General features: G+C 37.8%; 1 protein-coding gene across 11 annotated transcripts in view; it reads right to left on the minus strand.

Moving 5' to 3' along the window:
• LOC133570882 (inositol 1,4,5-trisphosphate-gated calcium channel ITPR1) overlaps positions 1–24,196 on the minus strand; it is a 185,612-nt gene that overhangs the window by 114,000 nt on the left and 47,416 nt on the right. For all 11 annotated transcript variants that reach the window (XR_009810255.1, XM_061923669.1, XM_061923664.1 and 8 more), the window contains exons 4-15: positions 24,091–24,196; positions 23,436–23,522; positions 20,115–20,273; positions 16,955–17,053; positions 16,347–16,430; positions 13,584–13,730; positions 13,418–13,513; positions 12,090–12,134; positions 3,672–3,826; positions 2,756–2,855; positions 1,643–1,803; positions 1,417–1,558 (exon numbers count right to left, since the gene is read on the minus strand). The exon at positions 24,091–24,196 is cut by the window's right edge and continues 4 nt beyond it. Coding sequence is in view for 10 of the 11 variants with exons in the window: in XM_061923669.1 (XP_061779653.1) it covers positions 1,417–1,558; positions 1,643–1,803; positions 2,756–2,855; positions 3,672–3,826; positions 12,090–12,134; positions 13,418–13,513; positions 13,584–13,730; positions 16,347–16,430; positions 16,955–17,053; positions 20,115–20,273; positions 23,436–23,522; positions 24,091–24,196 (1,381 nt within the window). In the remaining variant the exon portion in view is untranslated. The remainder of the gene's footprint in view (positions 1–1,416; positions 1,559–1,642; positions 1,804–2,755; positions 2,856–3,671; positions 3,827–12,089; positions 12,135–13,417; positions 13,514–13,583; positions 13,731–16,346; positions 16,431–16,954; positions 17,054–20,114; positions 20,274–23,435; positions 23,523–24,090) is intronic.

A 24,196-nucleotide genomic window follows, 5' to 3' on the forward strand; every position in this document is an offset into this window, starting at 1 on the left:
ACCAGGGATCGGTTTAATGTGGGCATTTCTTTCACAAACCGGGCTTCCACACGTGGCAGATAAATACAGCAAAAATAATGCATGAAAATATACAACTCACCATAACGCTGAATTAGTGGGAGCCCTGGGCTTGTTTATTTGCAATGAGATGATCCCCGGCAGGTTGATGGTATATACTGTGTACTATATACCGTCAACCTGCTGGAGACTGCAGATGGAAATTAGCCGTTGGCATTGTCCCATGTAACAAATGGCAGCTTCCAATCAGGAGTTTTACTATACATCTATAACAGGGGTGTCCAAACTACAGCCCGTGGGCCATGTCTTCAATTTGGCCCTTGGGAGGTTTTGAGTTTAAAAAGGAATCTTAGCAACAGAGAGGTTGCATTTAGTTTAATAGACTAACAATTTTGATGCTGTTATGTCACCATCTAGTGGGAAACATGTGTAATTCATGTCAAGGACCATTAATTATGCTTTGAACAAAAAAATGTGCAGCAATTACTTATATGACCCAATGCAAACAACCATCCCGAGTCATAGTGCAAAAAAAAATTAAAAAACTCCAACCAACACAACATGTCAACAGACATGTCACACATAACACAACCTGCTCACTGAACATTGTGCACCATAAACAATTCAAAATTACATCCATATAAATCCATTACAAAGCAAGATGGGAAAAATGCAAACACTCTCCACACTTATCAATGTTTGGTGCATTTTAGCTGCTTGATATTTCTTATTGATTAAAAAACTTGAAGGAGGTTCTAACAGAACCCATCACCCTTGATCACCACTTGGGAGGTGAGGGGAGCAGTGGGCAGCAGCAGTGGCCGCGCCCAAGAATCATTTTTGGTGATTTAACCCCAAATTCCAACCCTTGATGCTGAGTGCCAAGCAGGGAGGTAATGGGTCCCATTTTTATAGTCTTTGGTATGACTCGGCCGGGGTTTGAACTTCACAACCTACCGATCTCAAATGCAGAGAATAATTTAGCCACACCTAGTGTTTGTGTGACAATCATTGGTACTTTAACTTTTAACTAAGTAAACAAGGTAGAAGTCTAACTTTCACATACTCTTAATATCCAATTATATTAATCCTTAATTATATACCCATTATATTAATAAAATATGTAGGCCTATATATGTATATATATGTATCTATATATGCTTTCGGCCCTTGACCAAATTTGTATAGCCCAATGCGGCCCCAAAGTCAAAACATTTGGACACCCCTGATCTATAAACAAGCGCATTGGTGTGTGTAGTGCAACAGGTGAAAGCTAAGTTGGAAAATACCCAGTCATTTATGAATGAGTCAATGTTTCTGTGCGACCCGCTTGCAAATTCATCATGGACACCGGTGGTTGGTGACCACTGCATTAGTTTACATGTGTTGAGTCCATACCTGCTTTAGAATGTTCTGTTCCCTCATTAGTTTCTGCCTTTCCCTGTTTGGTTTGTTGACTGTGATCTCGAGCACATCCTGTCCATTGTTGGGAATATCAACAACAAAGAACACCAGATCTTCCAGAAGCTTTGTAACTGCTCTGGTTGTCCATGCAAGGGAAATGAACGTAACATTTTAAACAATCAAATAAAAGGTTTAATATAGGGAATCTTTGATGTTGTACCTTCTCTCGTTCTGTGTGATGGTGCCTTTTTCAAGCTTTCCAGCAATAGAGGCCAGCACTTTACTCGCGTCATTGGCAAAGTCGAGGTCTCGTACTTCAGCCGGGGAGACGGGCACAATTGCAAACGCCTCTTTGTCCTCTTTCAGTGCAGATGTGCCAATCTGTGAATAGCAAAAGCAGATTCAAAGAATTTTACTGTCATTCAACATGCAACATGGAGACTGACATTTCCTCGACCCAGTGTTTCCCCACACATTCATTTAATTTTAGTGGCCTGCCACAAAATACATTTGGACTGCCACAAATAGATTTGGTGCCACTGGTTCACTCTCACTCAAAAAACATATTGTAATGAGACTGTCTGTGAATGTACAGTAGTTTGTTGTTACAATTCCATAAGGTAGATACTAGATGGCATCGTAACTCTGCTTCTTACCCACCTCATTAACTCCTTATTCTGCCAGAAAATAAGAAAACTTTTCAGGAAGGATCAGTGTTGCAAACATAATCTTTGTCTCCATATTGAGCGAATATTCAGACCCTTCGAAACTGTTTTTTTTTCTTTCCTTTTATTTTTAAAAAGCTATATGTGACAAATCCAGCCTTTATTTCAAACATTGCTCTCCTCAACGAGCAGCCATAGCTTCTGTATTTCTACAATATATCATCTATATTTGTTTTGCATGTTATGTGTTTTGCTCACATTTTGTATCTCTCACAGTACCCCCCAAAAAAATACATGCACATGCATTGCGGACTGTTATGCAAATGATAAGACGTCATCTAGCCCGCCACAAATAGGTTTCAGTCCTGTGAGAGGCACTGCAACCCAAGGAAACAACTTTCAAATTAATTACAATACAGGTTGTGAGCCAGGTACTCTCTCAGGTCCAGTATATATTGACCTCATCTATGTTTTCTGAATTCCCGCAGAAAGTACCTATTGTATCGTAGTTTCTTCCAATTACCATTATTTTTTACTCAAATAAAATTTTAATGTCATTGCAGAATAACAACAATGAAATTGCGAGAGTGTGTATTGTGTATTTACATAATTACAATGTACTTCACATTAGTAGATCACATTTTTTACACAATAAAACAGTTACTTACACGAAGCATGACAGGCTTTTCCTCCTCTTTGTCAATAGGTTGGTTGGTGCTGTGAACCCATGTGTTGGTGCACAGGTGTCTAAGGCGCACGTACGAGTTCCTAAACACATTTTCACATGATTTATTTATTTGTATGTACTTTTGCTGCTAATACCATAGATCGGAGTGTCCAAAGTGCGGGCTGTGTCTTGTTTTTTATTTATTAGCCTAATTCTAAGAATATGATTAAACAAAAAAAACAAGAGGCTTCATACTAAGAATAAGATTAAAAAACAAAACAAAACAGTAAAAATATAAAAAGCTGATAATTTGCTTTGTCACAAATAACACAAACCCATGATGTCTATTTGTTAGTCTTTAAAAATACAGTGTCTACAAAGTGTCTTTATAGTTTAAAAAATATATACTAAACAGCAATCAATAAGATATGTTAATCAGATTTGTTTGGACCATTGTTTATAGACACATTGCATTTGTGTATTTCAAGTACTTAACAATAATGAAAGAAAAACATTGATTCATTTGGTTTTGTAACAAATGTGCTAATCATAAAGCACCTTTAGGGACGCCTTGTATATATGGTAACATATCGACAAAAGTTGGTTTTAGCCTATTTAAAAAGTTAAAAACCATCAAAATGGTCACCAAATCAGCTGGCCCCTGTCATATATGCTCATACTATTTGTAAAATTGGGGCCAAACGATGTTTGACACAGTCTGGAGGCAAGTGAAACATAAGATAAATATAAACAAAACCACCACTTATAACCATGGTGTGCAACAGGATGGAGAAACAAGGTCAGGCCATCAGGTTACACATGAAGGACAACAGGATCACATAGGGGTTACATGCTGCTATAACATAATCACAAACATGTGAATTGAGAAAAGTACCCGCTTCCTTAGCACCCCCTACCTGGGTACTAGTGAGTCTCCGCCTCTTAGCGTGGTCGGGTCTAGCTCAAATATGGAAGAGATGTCATTTCCATCCGGAACAGAGACGAGGGTGTACATGACTTTATCTTGTACATTTCTCAAACGGACACGCAAGGCCTCTTGTTCCAAGTCCAGCTGCAATGAGAAGCCAAAAAACAAAACACAATTTAATTTCAGGGAAAAAACAATTTGTTGACTATTATTGTGAAGGGGTTTCTAGAAATTGCATGAGGCCAGTTCCACAGAAACTGCAAGGAGTTAAAGCCATCACTGTTGCGACGTGAACATCCCCGCAACAAGAAAAACAATTAACAAATTGGATTTCCACAATTGCATGTTAAAGATTGAAAGGGAACTGCACTTTTTTTTTAAAGCCAAGGGAGGTCCTCTTTTCCGCCAAATGAAGTCCAATAAATAACCATTCAAAAAGCGCCAACAATAACCCATTCACAATTCGTGATTAGAATATTAACCAGGTATTAGTGATATTGTTATTATAAGCTCTAAAGAGGACAAACCATTTATAGCGGCGCCTTGCTTCCCTGCTCCTTGGAAGTTTATTGTAGATTATAAATCATGCCCCTCACCTGGAAAGTAAATGGCTGAGGATATAATCTGACAAGTTGGGACACTTTGACAGCCATTTAAGACCTGAAACTGGCGAGTACGACACGAAAAGATACTTGGTCCCCCCGCACCCCAACCCCATTTCTTTGTGAGAATTACGAGACATTTTTCATCTAAATGGAGCAGTTGGCATCCTAATGACAGCAGAACTTGTACAGTAAGTGATGTTTTATTATGTTTGTTGGCTGTCATGAAGTCTGCAGTGAGTAATAATCAGTGATTAAGAAAAAAAAGCAAATGTTGTGATGCGTTTTTGAAATTAAAGCGCCGCGTATGATAAAAATGATCAAAATACGTAAATATTAAATGTTATTATAAATGTGCCTGTTACTACATTACATATATACTTAAATCATGTATATAACACATGATTTAGATGAGGTGGCGACTTGTCCAGGGTGTACCCCGCCTTCCGCCCGAATGCAGCTGAGATAGGCTCCAGCACCCCCCGCGACCCTGAAAGGGACATGCGGTAGAAAATGGATGCATGGATGTATATAAAACCTTAATGGAGGTGTTTGGATGTTTCGTAAGGGCTTTATAGGCAGAATTGAGCGGCTCCCATGGACTCCATCGTAAGCGGACACTTGATCGCATTTATTTAATATTTAGAATACATAAAAAAAAAAAAAAAAACACATCAGTTGTCATCTCTCATAATGACTGTGAAAAAAGTGTGGTTCCCCTTTAAGGTGCTGTTTGCAACCCTTAAGCGTCTGCCGAGAGGGCACTAACTTTCCAAAGTGTCCCGGCTTTACACACGTAAACTACGCTCCATGTAACACACACACATTTGTTATGTTTGCTGTTGGCTAATGATAGCCGTGTCATGCTCGCACATGGCTGCGGTAGTTGTGAACCCAAGATGCAGGAGACAGGAGGAAGACTTGCAGGTAAGATAAGTGTTTTTTTTAACCATAACAGCATATGAGCACACTAAAACAAGGCAGTAACCAAGACAATCTTCCAGCCCTGGCTGAAGGGCAGGCTGCCTTATGAGGAAGCATAAATGGCAAAGTGAACGCAGGTTTCCAATCAGGGACAGGTGAGGGAAACAGCGCTCATGCCAGAGTAGTGAAACCATACAGAAAATGAACAGAAACAAGAGCGCTGGACAGGAGATGAATACAGAAAATAGGGAAATACAAGAACATGTCAGACCTGTATGAGGGGCCGTTAGGTACATTATTCAGAATTACCTCTTACATACACTACTGAAATGCTCTCACACAAACAACTGAAATCTTTTTCTTTTATACACACTACTGAAACACTCTTATAAACACTACTGAAATGCTCTTACATACACTACTGAAATGCTCTCACATAAACAACTGAATTTTTTTTCGTTTATACACACTACTGAAACACTTTTATAAACACTACTGAAATGCTCTTACATACACTACTGAAATGCTCTTATAAACACTACTGAAACACTCTTACATACACTACTGAAACACTCTTATAAACACTACTGAAATGCTCTTACATACACTACTGAAACACTCTTATAAACACTACTGAAACACTCTTATAAACACTACTTAAACATTCTTATAAACACTACTGAAACATTCTTACATACACTACTGAAACACTCTTATAAACACTACTGAAACACTTACAAACACAACTGAAACATTCTTACATACACTACTGAAACACTCTTATAAACACTACTGAAACATTCTTACATACACTACTGAAACACTCTTATAAACACTACTGAAACACTCTTATAAACACTACTGAAACATTCTTACATACACTACTGAAACACTCTTATAAACACTACTGAAATGTTTTTGTCTCACACACACACACACACACCTGGAATTATTATTATGCACTGACACGACAAGTCGTGACAATCCGTTTGGCACAGTTGGTTACTAACGTTGGCTATCATTGAATGTCGTAAAAACAACTTAATTGTTAGTTGTAATTGGACAAAAATATAGACATTTATTTAAATATATGTTCTGTTATACCACTAATGGTAACATAACATAGCTAGTGGTGGTTTATTTTATATTTTTTGGTTGAAAACATCTTATTTTGAGCAAGTTGCAAACAGCCCCTTTAAATTACTTAAACAAGGCTGACATCTTTTTAATCATGGTCAAAATGTCATTAACATGATCTATTTTTGTAAATTTTTTTGCTCCTAAAAATTAATTTGCCTGACATTTCCCATAATATCAATTCATTTTTGAGTAATTTGTAGATAACTAACTGTACTTTGAACACTCTCTTTCCATCGCCAGACTCGATATTCCGCCCACTCTTGGTCTGATAGACAGCGTAGATAAAGGAACGTAAAACTATTATTTTGATAACGTGATTGCCTGTTTTTGTTGTCCTGGTCTTTTGTTACCTCTAAACTGATAAGGTTAACATTAAAAATAAATATAAAAAAATCGCCATTTCCGGACTTCCCTGCTCTTCCATATTCACCATGGGCTTGTGTTTTCTCAGGCTCCTTCAGCATTTTCTCAAGCATCTTGAGGAAAACATCAGTAAAAGAGGACACAAAATCGGATCACCTTCTTTTCTTAAAGTTAAAGTTAAAGTATCAATGATTGTCACACACACACTAGGTGTGGTGAAATGTGTCCTCTGCATTTGACCCATCCCCTTGTTCACCCCCTGGGAGGTGAGGGGAGCAGTGGGCAGCAGCGGTGCCGCGCCCAGGAATCATTTTTGGTGATTTAACCCCCAATTCCAACCCTTGATGCTGAGTGCCAAGCAGGGATGTAATGGGTCCCATTTTTATAGTCTTTGGTATGACTCGGTCTCTGTTCTTCTACAGGTTCTGACTCAGTCTTTCTCCCCTTAAGGGTGCTCCTGATTTTCGGGATCATGTGTTTTTTATTTCTTCCATCCAAACTTTAACCAAAATCTTTCTTCTCTGAAGTCAGAATCATTAAAATGGTTGCTAAAATAAATTACACTCCTCTTGCTTGGTCTAACCTATTTTGCGTGAGTCAGTTTGACCTAAAAGATCCTTACTTTCCTCATATTTACTTTGTTAGAAAATGTAGGAAAGCTGACTCTTTCTTTAACTGTATTACTACAACCTACAACAAAGCATCTGACAGCCATATTTGATCAAACTCTGCACAAACATTTTGTGATTTGGGATGAAAATGCTACCAAAACACATACTACACAATAAGTTGCTTCCAGTCTTCTGTAGTTGACATCAGCAGACTGATGCAGGCCCACCCATTATTTTGAGCTAAAAGTGGACCTTACAAAATGTGTTGAAACTCGTAATAAAACAAGCCTATAATCACTACTGTGTCTATTTTGGGATTCTTTTTATTTGTAGACCAAATTTTTAGGTGCAGAGCTATAAAATAAGTGTATTGTCAGCACAAGAGGGGACCTTCAAGAGAAACAACCTCTGCAAATCTAATATGGTTAAGTCTAGTATTTCAATGTGTGCATTGTTTTAAAAACTATTGCACACACACACACACACACACACACACACACACACACACACCATAACCTTAAGAACACCTGTACAATCTACTGAGATACAAGATCATTTATTATTTTATTACAGTAGATTCCCCTATTTGCGCAAGTTATGTTCAGGAAACACCCACTGCAACACGCATTAAAAATACATTTTTAATATACAAATCAATCTTGGATTATGCTGTTTCTTCAAGGTTCCATCGTGCGTGATGCCACGGTGCTCCACTACCTCAGAATTATCCTGCTAGCTTGAGGAAGACTTCTCCTCTGATTTCGTAACAACAATTCATAATATAATGTAAGTGACAGTTGTAATTATTAGCTGAAATTCAGCTACAAAAATTCTCCGGATGTCTTCAATTGCCATTGTTCATGTGTGACTAGGGATGTAACAATAAAGGGTATTGATGATAATTGCAGTAAATGGTAAGTATTACCGTTTTAATTTAAAATTATCGAAAAACCGTGATTGATAACTGCACTTTGATAAACTCACCAACTAACTGGGGCCAGCTCGCGAGCACAAATGCTTACATGAAAACAAGAGACATTAATGTCTTTCCTCATAGAGAAATGACACACGGTACCCTAATCCAGTGTTTCTTAACCATAGAGCTCGGGCCCTAAGGTTCACCAAAAAGGTCTCCAAAAAATATTTGCTTCTCAACTGTAGTCCATATGGGGCGCTGCGGTACTCGTTTATAATACACTTTTCCACCACTTGCGGCAGTAATGACAATATCAGACAAACAGAAGAAGTCAGGAGCTAAAGTCATGGAGAAGTTTCTTAAACGCAAAAATGATCATTTAAGTAGTGAAGCTGTATTTGCAATTACATTTCATCGACAGTTTATTTTAGAAACACACACACTACACAATCTAAACTTATATAAACACATTGCTGTCGGAGCAACTAAGATATTTAATTGTGCACTTTAAACCAACAAGCTGTGCTCTCTTAAAACAGAGTGATCATTCTATACTCAGAGGAATACGAGACTGAGGAGTTTTTACGGTGCGTCAAGAACCACTGAACAGAGTAGGAGCCCACAAACGCCCACAGGAAATAATAAAAAAAATATATTAGATTGTATTTGTCATACACTTTTCGTTCATCCATCCATCCATTTTGTACCGCTTGTCTCTCTCTGGGTTTCCAGGGGGCTGGAGCCTAGCCCAGTTGAAGGCAGTGTACACCCTGGACAAGTCGCCACCTCATCGCAGGGCCAACACAGATAGACAGACAACATTCACATTCACATTTACACACTAGGGTCAATTTAGTATTGCCAATCAACCTATCCCTAGGTGCATGTCTTTGGAGGTGGGAGGAAGCCGGAGTACTCGGAGGGAACCCACACAGTCACAAGGAGAACATGCAACTCCACAAAGAAAGACCCCTTCATTCAAATACAGGTAAAAGCCAGTAAATTAGAATATTTTGAAAAACTTGATTTATTTCAGTAATTGCATTCAAAAGGTGTAACTTGTACATTATATTTATTAATTGCACACAGACTGATGCATTCAAATGTTTATTTCATTTAATTTTGATGATTTGAAGTGGCAACAAATGAAAATCCAATACAGGCTAATACAAAAAAGGGATTTTTAGAAATGTTGGCCAACTGAAAAGTATGAAAATGAAAAATATGAGCATGTACAATACTCAATACTTGGTTGGAGCTCCTTTTGCCTCAATTACTGCGTTAATGCGGCGTGGCATGGAGTCGATGAGTTTCTGGCACTGCTCAGGTGTTATGAGAGCCCAGGTTGCTCTGATAGTGGCCTTCAACTCTTCTGCGTTTTTGGGTCTGGCATTCTGCATCTTCCTTTTCACAATACCCCACAGATTTTCTATGGGGCTAAGGTCAGGGGAGTTGGCGGGCCAATTTAGAACAGAAATACCATAGTCCGTAAACCAGGCACGGGTAGATTTTGCGCTGTGTGCAGGCGCCAAGTCCTGTTGGAACTTGAAATCTCCATCTCCATAGAGCAGGTCAGCAGCAGGAAGCATGAAGTGCTCTAAAACTTGCTGGTAGACGGCTGCGTTGACCCTGGATCTCAGGAAACAGAGTGGACCGACACCAGCAGATGACATGGCACCCCAAACCATCACTGATGGTGGAAACTTTACACTAGACTTCAGGCAACGTGGATCCTGTGCCTCTCCTGTCTTCCTCCAGACTCTGGGACCTCGATTTCCAAAGGAAATGCAAACCAAACCAACCGGGTGCCATGTCATCTGCTGGTGTCGGTCCACTCTGTTTCCTGAGATCCAGGGTCAACGCAGCCGTCTACCAGCAAGTTTTAGAGCACTTCATGCTTCCTGCTGCTGACCTGCTCTATGGAGATGGAGATTTCAAGTTCCAACAGGACTTGGCGCCTGCACACAGTGCAAAATCTACCCGTGCCTGGTTTACGGACCATGGTATTTCTGTTCTAAATTGGCCCGCCAACTCCCCTGACCTTAGCCCTATAGAAAATCTGTGGGGTATTGTGAAAAGGAAGATGCAGAATGCCAGACCCAAAAACGCAGAAGAGTTGAAGGCCACTATCAGAGCAACCTGGGCTCTCATAACACCTGAGCAGTGCCAGAAACTCATTGACTCCATGCCACGCCGCATTAACGCAGTAATTGAGGCAAAAGGAGCTCCAACCAAGTATTGAGTATTGTACATGCTCATATTTTTCATTTTCATACTTTTCAGTTGGCCAACATTTCTAAAAATCCCTTTTTTGTATTAGCCTTAAGTAATATTCTAATTTTGTGACACACGGAATTTTGGATTTTCATTTGTTGCCACTTCAAATCATCAAAATTAAATGAAATAAACATTTGAATGCATCAGTCTGTGTGCAATGAATAAATATAATGTACAAGTTACACCTTTTGAATGCAATTACTGAAATAAATCAAGTTTTTCAAAATATTCTAATTTACTGGCTTTTACCTGTACATCTTAAACTGCTACAGTACAAACCAATATTTAAAACAATAAAAGCTAAGCCATTAAAACAGATAAAATACTCAGACTAAAACACTCAGTGAAGCATTAAAAACACAAAACATGCAAAATAGAGGGTTTTCTAACAGTATGTCTACTTCTTTTAGTTATTTAAAAAAATATACAGTATCTTGGTCAAAAGATTTCAATGTGTGTATAAGCACTTTTTGAGCACATTAAACATTATAATGTATGCTACGTTATTTATTGAAGCTGGTATTTATAATTATGACATGCTATATAATCTTATTACATACTGTATCAACTTTCTGTAGGGTGAATGAGATGGGTTTTATTGCAAAAAAGGCCTATTTTTATGAGAGGGAAAGCTAAAATGTGCCCAGTTGTGCCCCTAAATGTGCAGGGTCACAAATGCTGAAAGAATCTTTAAAACGTGGACTACTAATTCAATAGTGGCCTTGTGGTTAGAGTGTCCGCCCCGAGATCGGTAGGTCGTGAGTTCAAACCCCAGCCGAGTCATACCAAAGACTATAAAAATGGGACCCATTACCTCCCTGTGTGGCACTCAGCTTTAAGGGTTGGAATTGGGGGTTAAATCACCAAATGATTCCCGGCCACCGCTGCTGCTCACTGCTCCCCTTTGGGGATGGGTCAAATGCATAGGATAATTCCACCGCACCTAGTGTGTGTGGGTGACAATCATTGGCACTTTAACTTTATATTCTATATCCTGGGCCATGATGGCCTATTGGTTAGAATCAGCCTCACATTCAAGAGATCAAGGGATCGTATTGCTATTTGGCATTTTTGTATGCAGTTTGCATGTTCTTCCTGTGCTTGTGGGGGTTTCACTGGGTAAACATGCATCTTAGGTTAACGGGACACTGCAAGTTTTCCATAAGTGTTAAACTTGTCTGTATGCACCCTGCCTCTTACCCCAAGTCAGCTGAGCTAGGCTCTAGCTCACCCGTGACAGCGACAGCGACAGTCCAAACCGTATAGAAAATAGATATGTGTCTGGATTATGAATTATTTTATAAGGAGGCAGTGAGCCAAGACCAGTGAGACCAAACACCACTCTCAGCAAATTGTACAGTACAGATGCATCATCAGCGCAACACTGCCATCTGCTGGTCACCAACACTCAAACAGTAAATAATACAACACATTCTAATGAAAAAAAACACTAGTCTGTGCATGTATGGTGTGTTAGTTCAGGTCAAATTAAAAACATACAAGTTGCTGTGATGCACTTAGTTTGGGAATGGAAAATGCTTCTTTTCTGTTTGAGAGCAGCGTGGTAGACTTACTGGGGGGCGTGACTCCAGACTCTCCTCTTCATACTCTGGATTCACCTGCCCACACAGGAACACAGATGCACAAGACAATCAGGATCTTGAGTTGAGTTGAGTTTGTGTTTATTTGGAACATGCATGCATACAACATGATACATTACAATTTACAGTTTCTCTAGTCAACATGTTCGAAAAGGAGTAGGAAGAAACAGAGTTGATTTAATCCTACCCCTTTTCCTTTTCATAGCAGTTGCTAAAACTTTTGTTCACTTCCTGTTTTTAATTTATTAACAATATACTCCATAAGTAATTACAATAAAAATAAATAAATAAATAATAATTACTGAAGTAAGTTATCTTTCATATGGTGAGATAAGTAAGATTATCTAGAAAATGAATGGATGGATGAAATAAATTCAAAATGTTTCTCATAGTTCTTCTTCTTTGTACTTTGTAAACACTTTGAGTTTGAAGAGTTTCTTAAAGTGGATCATATTAGTACATTGTTGGATTTCTTTGCTTAATCCATTCCATAATTTATTCCACATACAGATATACTAATGGTCTTAAGTGTTGTATGTGCGTACAAATGTTTTAAATTACATTTTTCTCTTAGATTATATTTCTCCTCTTTTGTTGAGAATAATTGTTGTAAATTCTTAGGTAGCAGATTGTAGTGTGCTTTGTGTATAATTCACTATGTCGTGGAATTTCAGTATTTTCGATTAAATGAATAAAGGGTTTGTATGTTCTATATATCCAACATTATGTATTATTCTAAATGATCTTTTTTGTAACACCGTTAATGAATGAAGGGTAATTTTGTAGTTATTTCCCCATATTTCTACACAATAACTCAGATATGGTAACACTAGCGAGCAGTACAGAATATGGAGTGATTTTTGGTCAAGAACATGTTTTGCTTCATTCATTATTGACGTGCTTCTTGCTACTTTATGTAGTATATTTTTTTACATGACATGTTCAGTACATTTTATCATCAACCATTATACCTAGAAATGTGGTTTTCATTTACTCTTTGAATTTCTAGTCCGTCTATTTGTATTTGTGTTTGACTTTCCCTTCTACTGTTACCAAACAGCAAATATTAAACCATTTCAATTGCTCAGTCACTGTGTTAGAGGGGTTGGGTGCATATTCTGCAAGTATGCAAATACAGTAACTGTGCCTTGTATAAGAACAACAATGAAGTAGTCAGGAATTAAATCAATTTGTCAAAGCAATTCCTATAACACACTCGATGCAGTCTACTGATACAAAGCATAAGTGAGGTTGATGCCAAACTACTGTAACCACAAGGGGTCTGTTTGTTCGGGACTGACCTCTGCAGCCAGGTAGTGTCCAGTAGCCAGGTGTTTGAACCTGAACAGACTGTTCCAATAGCCTGCACCCCCTCGACACGGATCGTGCTGCACAACCTGATGTACACGCACATAATTAACGTGTTCAAGGACGTTTTGGTCCAACCAGCACTTTTGTGTCCCTCACCTCGATCTCCCATAGGGCTTTGCTGCTGGTTGCTGAGGTAGCCGACTGCCGTCCAGTTGTGCGAAGAAACACATATTGTTTTTTTCTGTGATCGTCACATGTGAGGAATTTTTCCTGCTCTGCGTGAAACAAGCGTACCACATCGCCCTGGAAACATAATGCAGTGTTTTTATTAAAACGTTTGCTTGTAATCACCCGGGAACAAAATGTACTGGTATCGATCAACAGTGTGTGCCTCACAAGACAGTTATGAACTTAAATTGAAAATCAAACAAACACGGTGGGCTCTGCTAGCATGCAAACTGGTGACGACTTATACTTAAACGTAATTACAGAGTCTATCTTGATGTCAAACATCTGAATACGACTAATGACAACTAATATGACTAATGAGTAAGAACAAAACTGGACCATACCAGCCTAATAAACTGAGAAGGGGGGAACCTATAATAAATCAAGATACATAGAAAGCTAAAGAGAATGTTGTATGTTTCACTACTTTTTGAACATGCCGTTTGGCAACATTTCACAACAGCTGTGTGATTCAGAGGAAAGTCTTCGGTGAGCTTAGGGTGTCACAAAGTGTCACCAGCAGAAATATAGACTGCAGAGAGGCATACTGCATGTCTTTCTGTTGAGCTTTTTTGCTGTCCGACACTCAAGGCACAGTGAGCAGCTGTGTTATCACGGTGAAGCGGCCACAAGTTTTCCTACCACAACTCTCGCCTCTTCCCGCACACTAAACATAGCAAACGCTCCAGGATCTCTTTGTAAATATGCTGGTAGATCAACTGGACTTTTTTGACACACAACTTACATCCCAAGAGAGATGATACAAGTTTACACTTTTACAGTAGGGCAAGGCAAGTTTGTGTATAGAGCAAAATCCAAAAACAAAGCAATCACATGCTATTTTCATGTTCCTCTTTAGTTTGTACTTTGCAAAATACTTATATATACTTATACTTATATTTATTTGAGGACTTTTTTGTGCAATGTTGTGCAAAATACAAATGCAATATGCAAAAAAATAGCATGGTTTGACTCAAAGGGGACTTAAGATGATTGTAATCTACATTTGAAACAGTTCCTTGTGATGAAGATCAGTGTTTCTTAACCATAAGGCCAGGGCCCATTGTTGGGCCGTAAGTGCCCCATAGAGGGCCACCATAAAATATTTGTTTCTCAGCTGTAGTTCATATGGGCTACAGCGGTATTCAGTTGTAATGAACTTTTCCACCACTTGTGGCAGTAATGACAATATCAAACAAACAGAAGAAGTCTGGAGCTAAATTCATAGAGAAGTTTCTTAAGCGCAAAAATTATGACTAAAATAGTGAAGCAGTATTTTCATTTACTTTCATTCACTTAAATGCTATTGACAGTTTATTTAAGAAACATATACATCATTTGATCAATTTAGTTATAATGTATTTATTTTAGCATTGCATAAGTGTATGTACATTTATTTTTCATTAGTTTATTTTGTATATTTTTTATTTAGTATTTATTTTTGTAATCAGCGTGACCTAAGCCTTGATAATAATCTTTGTGATTAACACAGGGTTTCAGATCAATTGGCAAGGTTTATCCTGTTAACTAAATGTAGGTTATAAATAACTATTGAATATGATTAAAATCAAGTGTAAGATTATTTATTCAGTGTTAATATTTGAGTGGGTCCTGTGTTCCTCTGTAGTGGAAAAGTTGGGCCCCGAGGTCAAAAAGTTTAAGAACCCCTTGTATAGAGAAGATGTATTGGATATGCTTTGGTGAAAAATGTGCTGAAATGTTGCTCCATTGTAACTTTTATAAGCCATTTTTTACGTCTGTTTGTAAGATGTTCATTTCAGGAGGCATTCCCAGATTGCAAATGAAACCACGCCCCTCCGTCTACAAAAGTATCATCATTTATCTTTTGAAAATGTACACTGTTTATATATCTTGAAGACACAGCAATTTTTTCCAGACACAGTCAAAAATAAACTTCATAAACAATACATAGATTCACCCAGTCACAATATTAGGTACATCTGCACACGCTGATTGATTCAGACGGCATATAAAAAGCTGCATTAAGCAGCAATTATGTCACTGCTAGTCTGATGTCTGTGTTATTATGCACATGTTACGATTAGATGAAAATAATAATTTATCCTAATCTTTTTTGTGTGTCCTCGAAGCAGAGAGGAGGAGCCTCTGGCCAAGAGATTGACCTAAAGTCCTCCCAAAAAATACGTCTACCTCACTGTGACGTTTCAACGTAACCAGACTGCAAAATCTCCCAGAACAGAGGCATCCAAAAGTGTGTGCAAGTGTAACCCGCCTAGTTCAGTCCCTGCTTTCCTGTTACGCACTGGACTCAAACCTGGGTTGTCCGGCATAAGAGACGAGGATATTAGCTACCGAGTTAAAAAAACCCAGAGCTATCAACCCGGTAACCAGCACTGCTCTCAAGGTTGTCAGGGAGTGAGTGATGTTAACCAACGTACACATGCACCAGCCATACTGGCTCAGGCCAAAATACATGAACCTTATGATTCACGCTTTGCCCTTTTTAACACAAGTATCCAACATTGTAACAACATTTATAAGTCAGAAAAGACAAAATTCATCGTAGGTCCCCTTTTAAGATCATGCGCAAAGGCGGGTCCCAAAGTAGGACCGATTGACAACTTCTGCTGTATGTGTATGTACTAACCGTGACTAGAAAACAATGTGGTCATAAAAATCAATTTAAAAAGGTGCTGCCATTAAACAAACCCCTTTTAAGACAATCTCCTGATTGTCGCTCCATTTCATGAACAAGACAATCTTCCAGCTTGTGTTGCAGTTGACTGAATTCACCTGGAAAAATAAAAACAAAAGTGAACTTAAATGTGACAAAAGGTAAACATTTACAGCACAGATTTATCAGTACTTTTTTTTTTTTAATCACTGATTATAGTGTTGTATGCACAAAATAAAGTATTTGATTAAATTTGTCAAACTTTACCCTTTACCTTGTTACTTAATGTTTTGATTGTCTATAAATTGCTTTTATATATTTTTAACCAAAGTCCAGACAAAGAGAAAGGAAATCTTTATATTCGTTGTATAAGAAGAAAATACTGAAGTACTCTCTTTAAATACCACGTGTGGTGTTACTCAAGAGTTCTCCGAGTAGAAACACTCGGTTGCTGCAGGAACAAAATCGTTACACCGTGTGTATGTGTGTAGTGAGAGCTGGCAGCTGCTGACTCCGCCGTGTTTTCCGTCAGCAGAATGATAACCAAGCAGCAGCGATGAGTTAAAAATAGTTTCCTCCACAACCAAACACGCCCACATAGACATCAAAAGGCGGCAGATGATATGCAGCAGCGCCGGCAGACCTCGTTGCATCCTGGGTTGTCCACGAGCTGGTGTGTGCTGGCGTGGAGTGGTTGGCCTGCGTTCACCGGGTTCAAGACCACTTTGTCGCCAATGACCACCTGTCATAAGAAACAAACGAAGTAAAGTTTGTCACTGACCATGTGGGGTTTATTGAATTGTTTTACATACAATTGGTCAAAACCAAACTACTTCATGCAGCAATGAGCAGGCTGTGGGATTGAGATAATAATCAGGCCTGTAGGAGGGCTTTGGCACCTAAATAGGATCGCCCACAAAACAGAGCATTCTGAGGAGATAGGCACAAAACAGCTTGAAGACGGTCTGTAAAACATAATCTAAGCAAAATGTTTACCAAAGCACCACCATTATGCTATGTAGATCAAAAGGAAGTGTTTTAAAAATGTATTAAAAAAAATCAGAATATGACTCCTTTGAATTACGCTCAAGATGCAGTAAGTTGAATGATGCGAACACGTTTGTTGAAGGGCTGTGAATCTTTGGGCACCACACGATTTCATTTGATTCGATTCATGGGTGTAACGATTTGATTCTGAATTGATTCTCGATTCAAAACAATTTTCGATTCAAAATCAATACCTTTTTAATAACAGTGGGTGCCAGTTCTGTGATTAACAACATTCCTCCATAAAATACATAACAGCTTTTTTAAATGAAGATAGATAGATAGATAGATAGATAGATAGATAGATAGATAGATAGATAGATAGATAGATAGATAGATAGATAGATAGATAGATAGATAGATAGATAGATAGATAGATAGATGGATAGATAGATAGATAGATAGATAGATAGATAGATAGATAGATAGATAGATAGATAGATAGTACTTTATTGATTCCTTCAGGAGAGTTCCCTCAGGAAAATTAAAATTCCAGCAGCAGTGTACAGAGTTGAGATCGAATTTAAAAAGTAAAAAGTAAATAATGGGGGTATAAATGGAAATATTACAATAAGAATAAAAATAAAAATCAACAATGAGAATAAAAATATAACAGTAAAATAAGAATATAACAAGAGAAACTAGAAAGTAGTGACCATGTTATGACTTACAGGTAAAATATATATATATTTTTTTTAAATAAAATTCTACTTAGACATTCAGTGAAGTCAAATACAAATAAGGCAACGAGAGAAGTATCTCACACTTGTCTTTTCTAAAGTAAATCTGTACAGCAGATATGGGCATCTACATCAACAATATGATTTGCCTAAGTGGCTGGACAGGACAGATTTAAAAAAACAAAACGTTTTTTGTTTTTTTTAATCAATTTTGATTTATTTGAATCGATAAAGAAGTAAGAATCGTGAGTCATTCGAAAATCTATTTTTTTGGGCACACTTTCTATTTACTCTTCTGCGTTGGCAACTTTGTATCTATAAGTAATATGCAACTACAAATATTTGATACTTGTTTATATTGACAAATGTCATGTTTGAGACTGCAAAATTGTTCAATTAAGCTTGTGTGTTATTGTGCGCTTAGTTGTCGTGTAGCTGTTAGCTCTTAGTTCCCTACTGTATGGCCTACCATGTTTACCTTTTGTAAATGACTTCATCGTAATAGAAGAAAACACAAACAAGTGTGCTTATTGGAAGTCATTTAAATGTTAGCTGGCTATCCAGCTTTGCACGAGTAAACGCACTGCAGGACTGCTTGTATCGGAATGCTTATATTTGAGAGTATTAATATGCAAGCAAATATAATTGTGTAAATGCCAAAGCATTCAAACATACAAGATTCTACACCAAAAACAATCTTTTTATTATTATTCCGCCGCAAAACGTTGCCGTGCTACACAGCTCACAGTTTTTGTCCGATTGGAGCTGTTCAAGTAACAAAACGTTTGGCTCGATAGGGAATCGTGAGCTCCCAAAAAAAAAAAAAAATCCCAGATGAACGAGAATTACCGGTTTTCCAGGTAATTTTGCCCATTAAAAATGAATGGGCCATTTTTCAAACTTGCACAATTCCCACATTTCTCAACCGATTCAACCAAATACCAAATACTCAGCTATGACCAGGGTTCCAACCCAAGTCCTTCTGGTTAGTAAAGCAAGTACTAATGACATGCACCACAGAGCTACCGGAAGTGGTGGAGGAAATGTTGCCTTCATGTTTTAATCAGTGACAGGGCATGACGTGGCCAGGAATACATTTGGGGTAAAATATTATACGAAGCGCCTTGTCATTCAATAATTTATATTTTAATGTGCTTCTTCACGCAAAATGACACCCCACCCCAGCTTGAAAATGCAACATAGAACAGGTTTAAAAAAATACTATTTTATATAATAGGGGTGTAACTGTACAAGTATTCGTGAGCAGCTTTTTCTGTACAGAAGCGTAGATGGGGAATCGGGTTACAAGCTGTTATTAAGTTTTTAAGCCAATAAATACATTTAATTTACTAAAAATAAAACTATCATTAACACTGTACAAATTATTACATTCCTAAAAAAAAGTTTTATAAAGTATCGTTTCTTACGTATATAGTTTGGAATTTCACACTTACTGGAGAATTATGTTAATTACCTGCTAACATTTTTTATGTTTACTTTTGAAAATGATAGCTGCTTACACAAAAGCTAAGCAGTTTTATATTTTGCAATTTGCTCCTTTACTGTACCCAAAATAAACCAAATTATGACCTTAAAACTGAGGAACATAGCGAACCGTGTTCATTGCATACTGTTACTAAGTACTAGTACTAAGTAAGTACTTCTGAATCTGAATCTTACACTTCTAATATGCCCGGAATGTCACAATCTGCAGTCTTTATATAAAAATGTGTATTATAAGAGATGACATTTTAGCAGCAGATATTGCCATTTATAATTTGGTCATTAGTGTATTTATCTGGCAGTGCAGAAGGACAGGAAATGGGAAACAGGGGTGCACTGATTCATAAGCTTGACATGTGACATCTATTGACTTCCATTGGACTTGCCCAAAGAATACATTTTGATTACTTTGGCTCATGTTCACTTTATTTTTGTCTTCTATAGTCAAACCAAACCTAGTTAAATTTTTGCAATGTGAAAGAAAACACAAAATGTATTCAATTGACAAACTACCATTAGGCGACTCGTGACTCAGTATGAGGTTTTCCTGCAAATGTAAATGGGCTGACTCACACTGTCCCCGATGGATCGCAGCTTGTAGAAGGGCTGGATGTAGAACCAAGATCCCTCATTCCCGGCAGTGTCCAGCATCACCCTCATGGCGTTCTTCTCCAAGAGGGCTGGCAATCGCTTGTTTACTGTCAGGTATTTGTTGCTCTTCAGGTGGAGAAGCTGAGCAGAAATACCACACACTGTTGGTTTAGTTTAGTATTTCAAAAAAAGTATTCCAAAGCGACATTACCAACTGTATGGGCTAATAGTATAACAAAATGTTTATTATTGTAGTTATTAAACATCCTCAGGCATCCCACTGAGAGGTGTTTCTAATAGCCTACCGTAACCAATCTAAATATAGCTACAGTGGTACCTCTGTGTTTATATGTCCCACTTTTTGTAGTATTCAGTTTTGAACAAAAAAAGGTGCCAAATTTTGTCCTTCTGTTTTTTGTACAGTTTCAGGTATCATACAGCTAAAAAACAAATCCTCTACATTGTTTGGTTTAGTTTAGTCTTTATTTAAAGGGACAATGCACAGAGACATTCAGCTCAAAGACAGGTTTGTTCTGCACCAGATTATATCTAAATAGATTATTTCCATCTGCAGTCCCTGGTTACCTAAATTAAAGATATACAAAAACATGCAATACAATTATAACAATACAATTATACTATAGCATGTAATTAAATTAAGAAAAGTCATAAAATGCCCTTTCATGGACACATACTTATACATTACAATCACATCTCATTTACATCATCACACATAGACAATACATGCTCTTGTTCACATCTGTCATCATTGGTAAAAACAACCATGATTTTAACAGACACACCTCACAGCTTACAACAAAATTGTATCATGCCTAAATATAATACACATTAAGTCGACATGTCAAACATAGTGCCCACCTCAGTGACCGTGTGAGCAGCTTTGATTGCTCCAAAGCCACTTTTTAAGTTCAACTGTGAATAAAGAGTAATCGGTTAGACTTTTCAAGTTTATTGTGAGGTCGTTCCATTCCTTTATCACTTTATATGAAAAGGCTAATTGTGCAAAAGAGGTTTTACATATGGGTACGCTACACTGCCCCTAGTGGAGGCTCATGTGTTTCTCGTCACAGCAGTTGTAAACTGGACAAAGTGCTTAAGTGGCGCTGTGTGCTCTTTTTTTCAGCATCATTGCTAAGTAATCCACCATGGGGCCAAAGAAAGTTGCGAGTACCAGTACTTTGATAAAGAAAGTAAGAAACAGTATTAAATTCAAGAAATAATTAAAAGCAAAGTGTGAAGGTGGCGTCCATGTGGCTTTCAACCTCTCTCCTCCATCTCCGGTTATCGTCGTCTCGCCAACAAACTTTCATTTATATGAATTATACATAGGTTTTTTTGCATGTAAATTTATATTTTATCTCTATAAAATGTGTTTTGTGTATATATTTTTGGGTGTTTTGAACGGATGTATTGAATTTGCATAATTTATTTTTCAATCGATCACAAATGGACTGTTTAAAGTCTTAACAATTTATACTCTATACCAGTGGTGTCAAGCTCATTTTCCCCGTTGGCCACACCGTTGTTACAGAAGCCCCCATAGGGCTGTTTAATGATGATAACTGGTTCCTAAATAATTCAACTAACACAAATTCAAACAAACCCTGCGTACTATGCACAACTTCCTCACACATTTTAGCCAATCATCAACATTTTCGCCCATTGAATTTGTCCCAACCGCACTCAAACGCAACGCAACTGTCTAAGCCAGTGATGTCAAACGTACGGCCCGCAGGCCGGATCAAGCCCGCAAACAGGTTTTATCCAGCCCGCAAGGTGAATTTACTAAGTATAACAATGAGCTGACTTTTTGGAATGAAAGAAACTGCCGTTCTAAATGTGTCTACTTGATGTTGTAATAGCAATTCTATGTATACCATGCCGCGAAAGCGCGCATGACTTCAGAGGGGGCGGAGCTATGTAACGTTTTAAGGTAGAGGCAACACTTCCGGATACTTACGCTGCTTATTAGTGATACCAATGACACAAAATGTGGATTGTTACATTCATGCCTTGATTGTCAAATATTTTGTTGGTAATGTAACCTGTGACATTTGTACCCTGTAAAAAATGCTTTTGATAATCTGTACATTTTGTGTTGAATTTATGACTGGGGACACATTTTCTAGGCGCACATAAATATGCTGAAATAATATATATTCCCTACTAACTTCATGTGTAGTTAATGAAATGAGTCCAAATTCACAAGTTTTGTTGTAGATGAGGGGAAAATTAGTAAATTACATGATTAACATCCTGTAATTTTATTTTGATATTATTCACTTCATTTTCTGATAGATTAAAAATGAACACCAATAGGAGCATTTAAAAATTCTGCCAGACTCAATCCCACCTATTTGACTGATGAACATTATCACATCATTTAATCAGAATGTATAAATAACGACAGATGAGATACTAACCGCAATATGTAAGTGTAAACATTTTTTTTTTATTATGATTTGTACATTTTTAGAATGTGCTTGCTTCATTTTTAAACAAAGAAAACAATCTGAGAATACACTTGGGATTGATTATTGTCATTGTTTACCAACAAACTGATGGAAACCTTGCTTTGGAATCAGAAGTCAAAGTAACAAGCATATATTTTAGTTCAGCTAGTGTAAATTTCATTTGACAATATTTCAATGACAAAAAAAGAAAAGCTTGGAATAGCTTGTATCAAATAATACTGAGTTAAGAACTGCTTTTGTACGCAATATATTTTTTCCTGTCAAAAATAACAATATATCCAGGCTTTCGCGGGCCACATACAGTAAAATGATGTGGTGTGCCAGCTCTGGCCCTGGGCCTTAAATTTGACCCCTGTGCTCTATACTCCTTCCACCAGCATTTAGACTAGAGCTTACCATATATACTGATGACGTCTACTTGGATGAGAGGTGACACGTCTGCTAAGACAAACCATACAGCCCGATAGTGGTTGATTGAATGCTCCGAGAAAACAATGACTGAGCTGGATGATTGCGAATATCCAAAGACATAATTCTTATGGGAAAAATTGCTTCCCTACCGAGGTAGCGCTGTCTTTCAAAACACCTCTCACTATGATCGGCACAAAATGTTGTGGCCACTGATTCTAAATATTCGACAGGGACCACAGGAGGAACTTAAAAACACACAAAAAATTTACTAATTAAAAAACGTAATGGTTTTATGTATGTATACTTATCCAAAAAAAGGGGGGGAGTAGAGACTCAAAGTGATGGTTTGCCGTGATTGCATGTCAATCTCAGTTTAGGAGAAATGTTCCTGACAAACCTGAATAACATTCCCATACTGAATCACTGTTCCAAGTAGCTTTTTGTTTTCTGAGTCGTTTTGCTTCTTCTCCAGGTCAGCTGCATGCTGGGGGGCAAAAGACAGATGAGTGAGTGTGAAGATGAGTGCTCAGGTCATAAGCACTGATGGCAAATCTCACAGCTATTATAGTGCAGCAACAAAACTAATACAACAGCAAAGCCACAAACACATTGAATAATTGTTTATATGCATGCAGTTACAGTGACCCAGAGAAAACAAAATTACTTCAAATGGTATTTAACCAAAAACTCTACCTCCAATCTTTATTAGATAGTAGATATTTCAATTGTTTTTTTATGAGCATGTGGTCAAATAGCTAGTTGCTTTAAAAGGTATTGTATGACAGCAGAAAGGGAGGAAGAAGAAAACGTAGGACAGTGGGAGTAATAGGCTCTGTAAATGTCTATAAAAGGAATGTTTAAAATGTTACCCCCGCAAATGCACGTAATCCCTTTAAAAATTTAGGCGTGCAGTACATCTAAAATTCCATTAAACTCACTACAGCGTTAGTTCAAGCTTCAACTAAATCTGTGTTGAGTGTGGACAGCTGAGTGTGTGGTGGACTCGGGACGGAGTGATGGCAGCGAGACCAACATGTTGTCACTTCACTTACATGGAGCTTGTTAAGGAGCACTGCATCCGTGTTGCCTCCAGGTTTCGCTGCTTTCCAGAACTGCTTCTGGGCTGAGTAGCGGTTCATCGGACACAGTCGGAACAGG

The sequence above is a fragment of the Nerophis lumbriciformis genome, linkage group LG28 (assembly GCF_033978685.3).
Source record: "Nerophis lumbriciformis linkage group LG28, RoL_Nlum_v2.1, whole genome shotgun sequence".
NCBI classification, from domain to species: Eukaryota; Metazoa; Chordata; class Actinopteri; order Syngnathiformes; family Syngnathidae; genus Nerophis; species Nerophis lumbriciformis.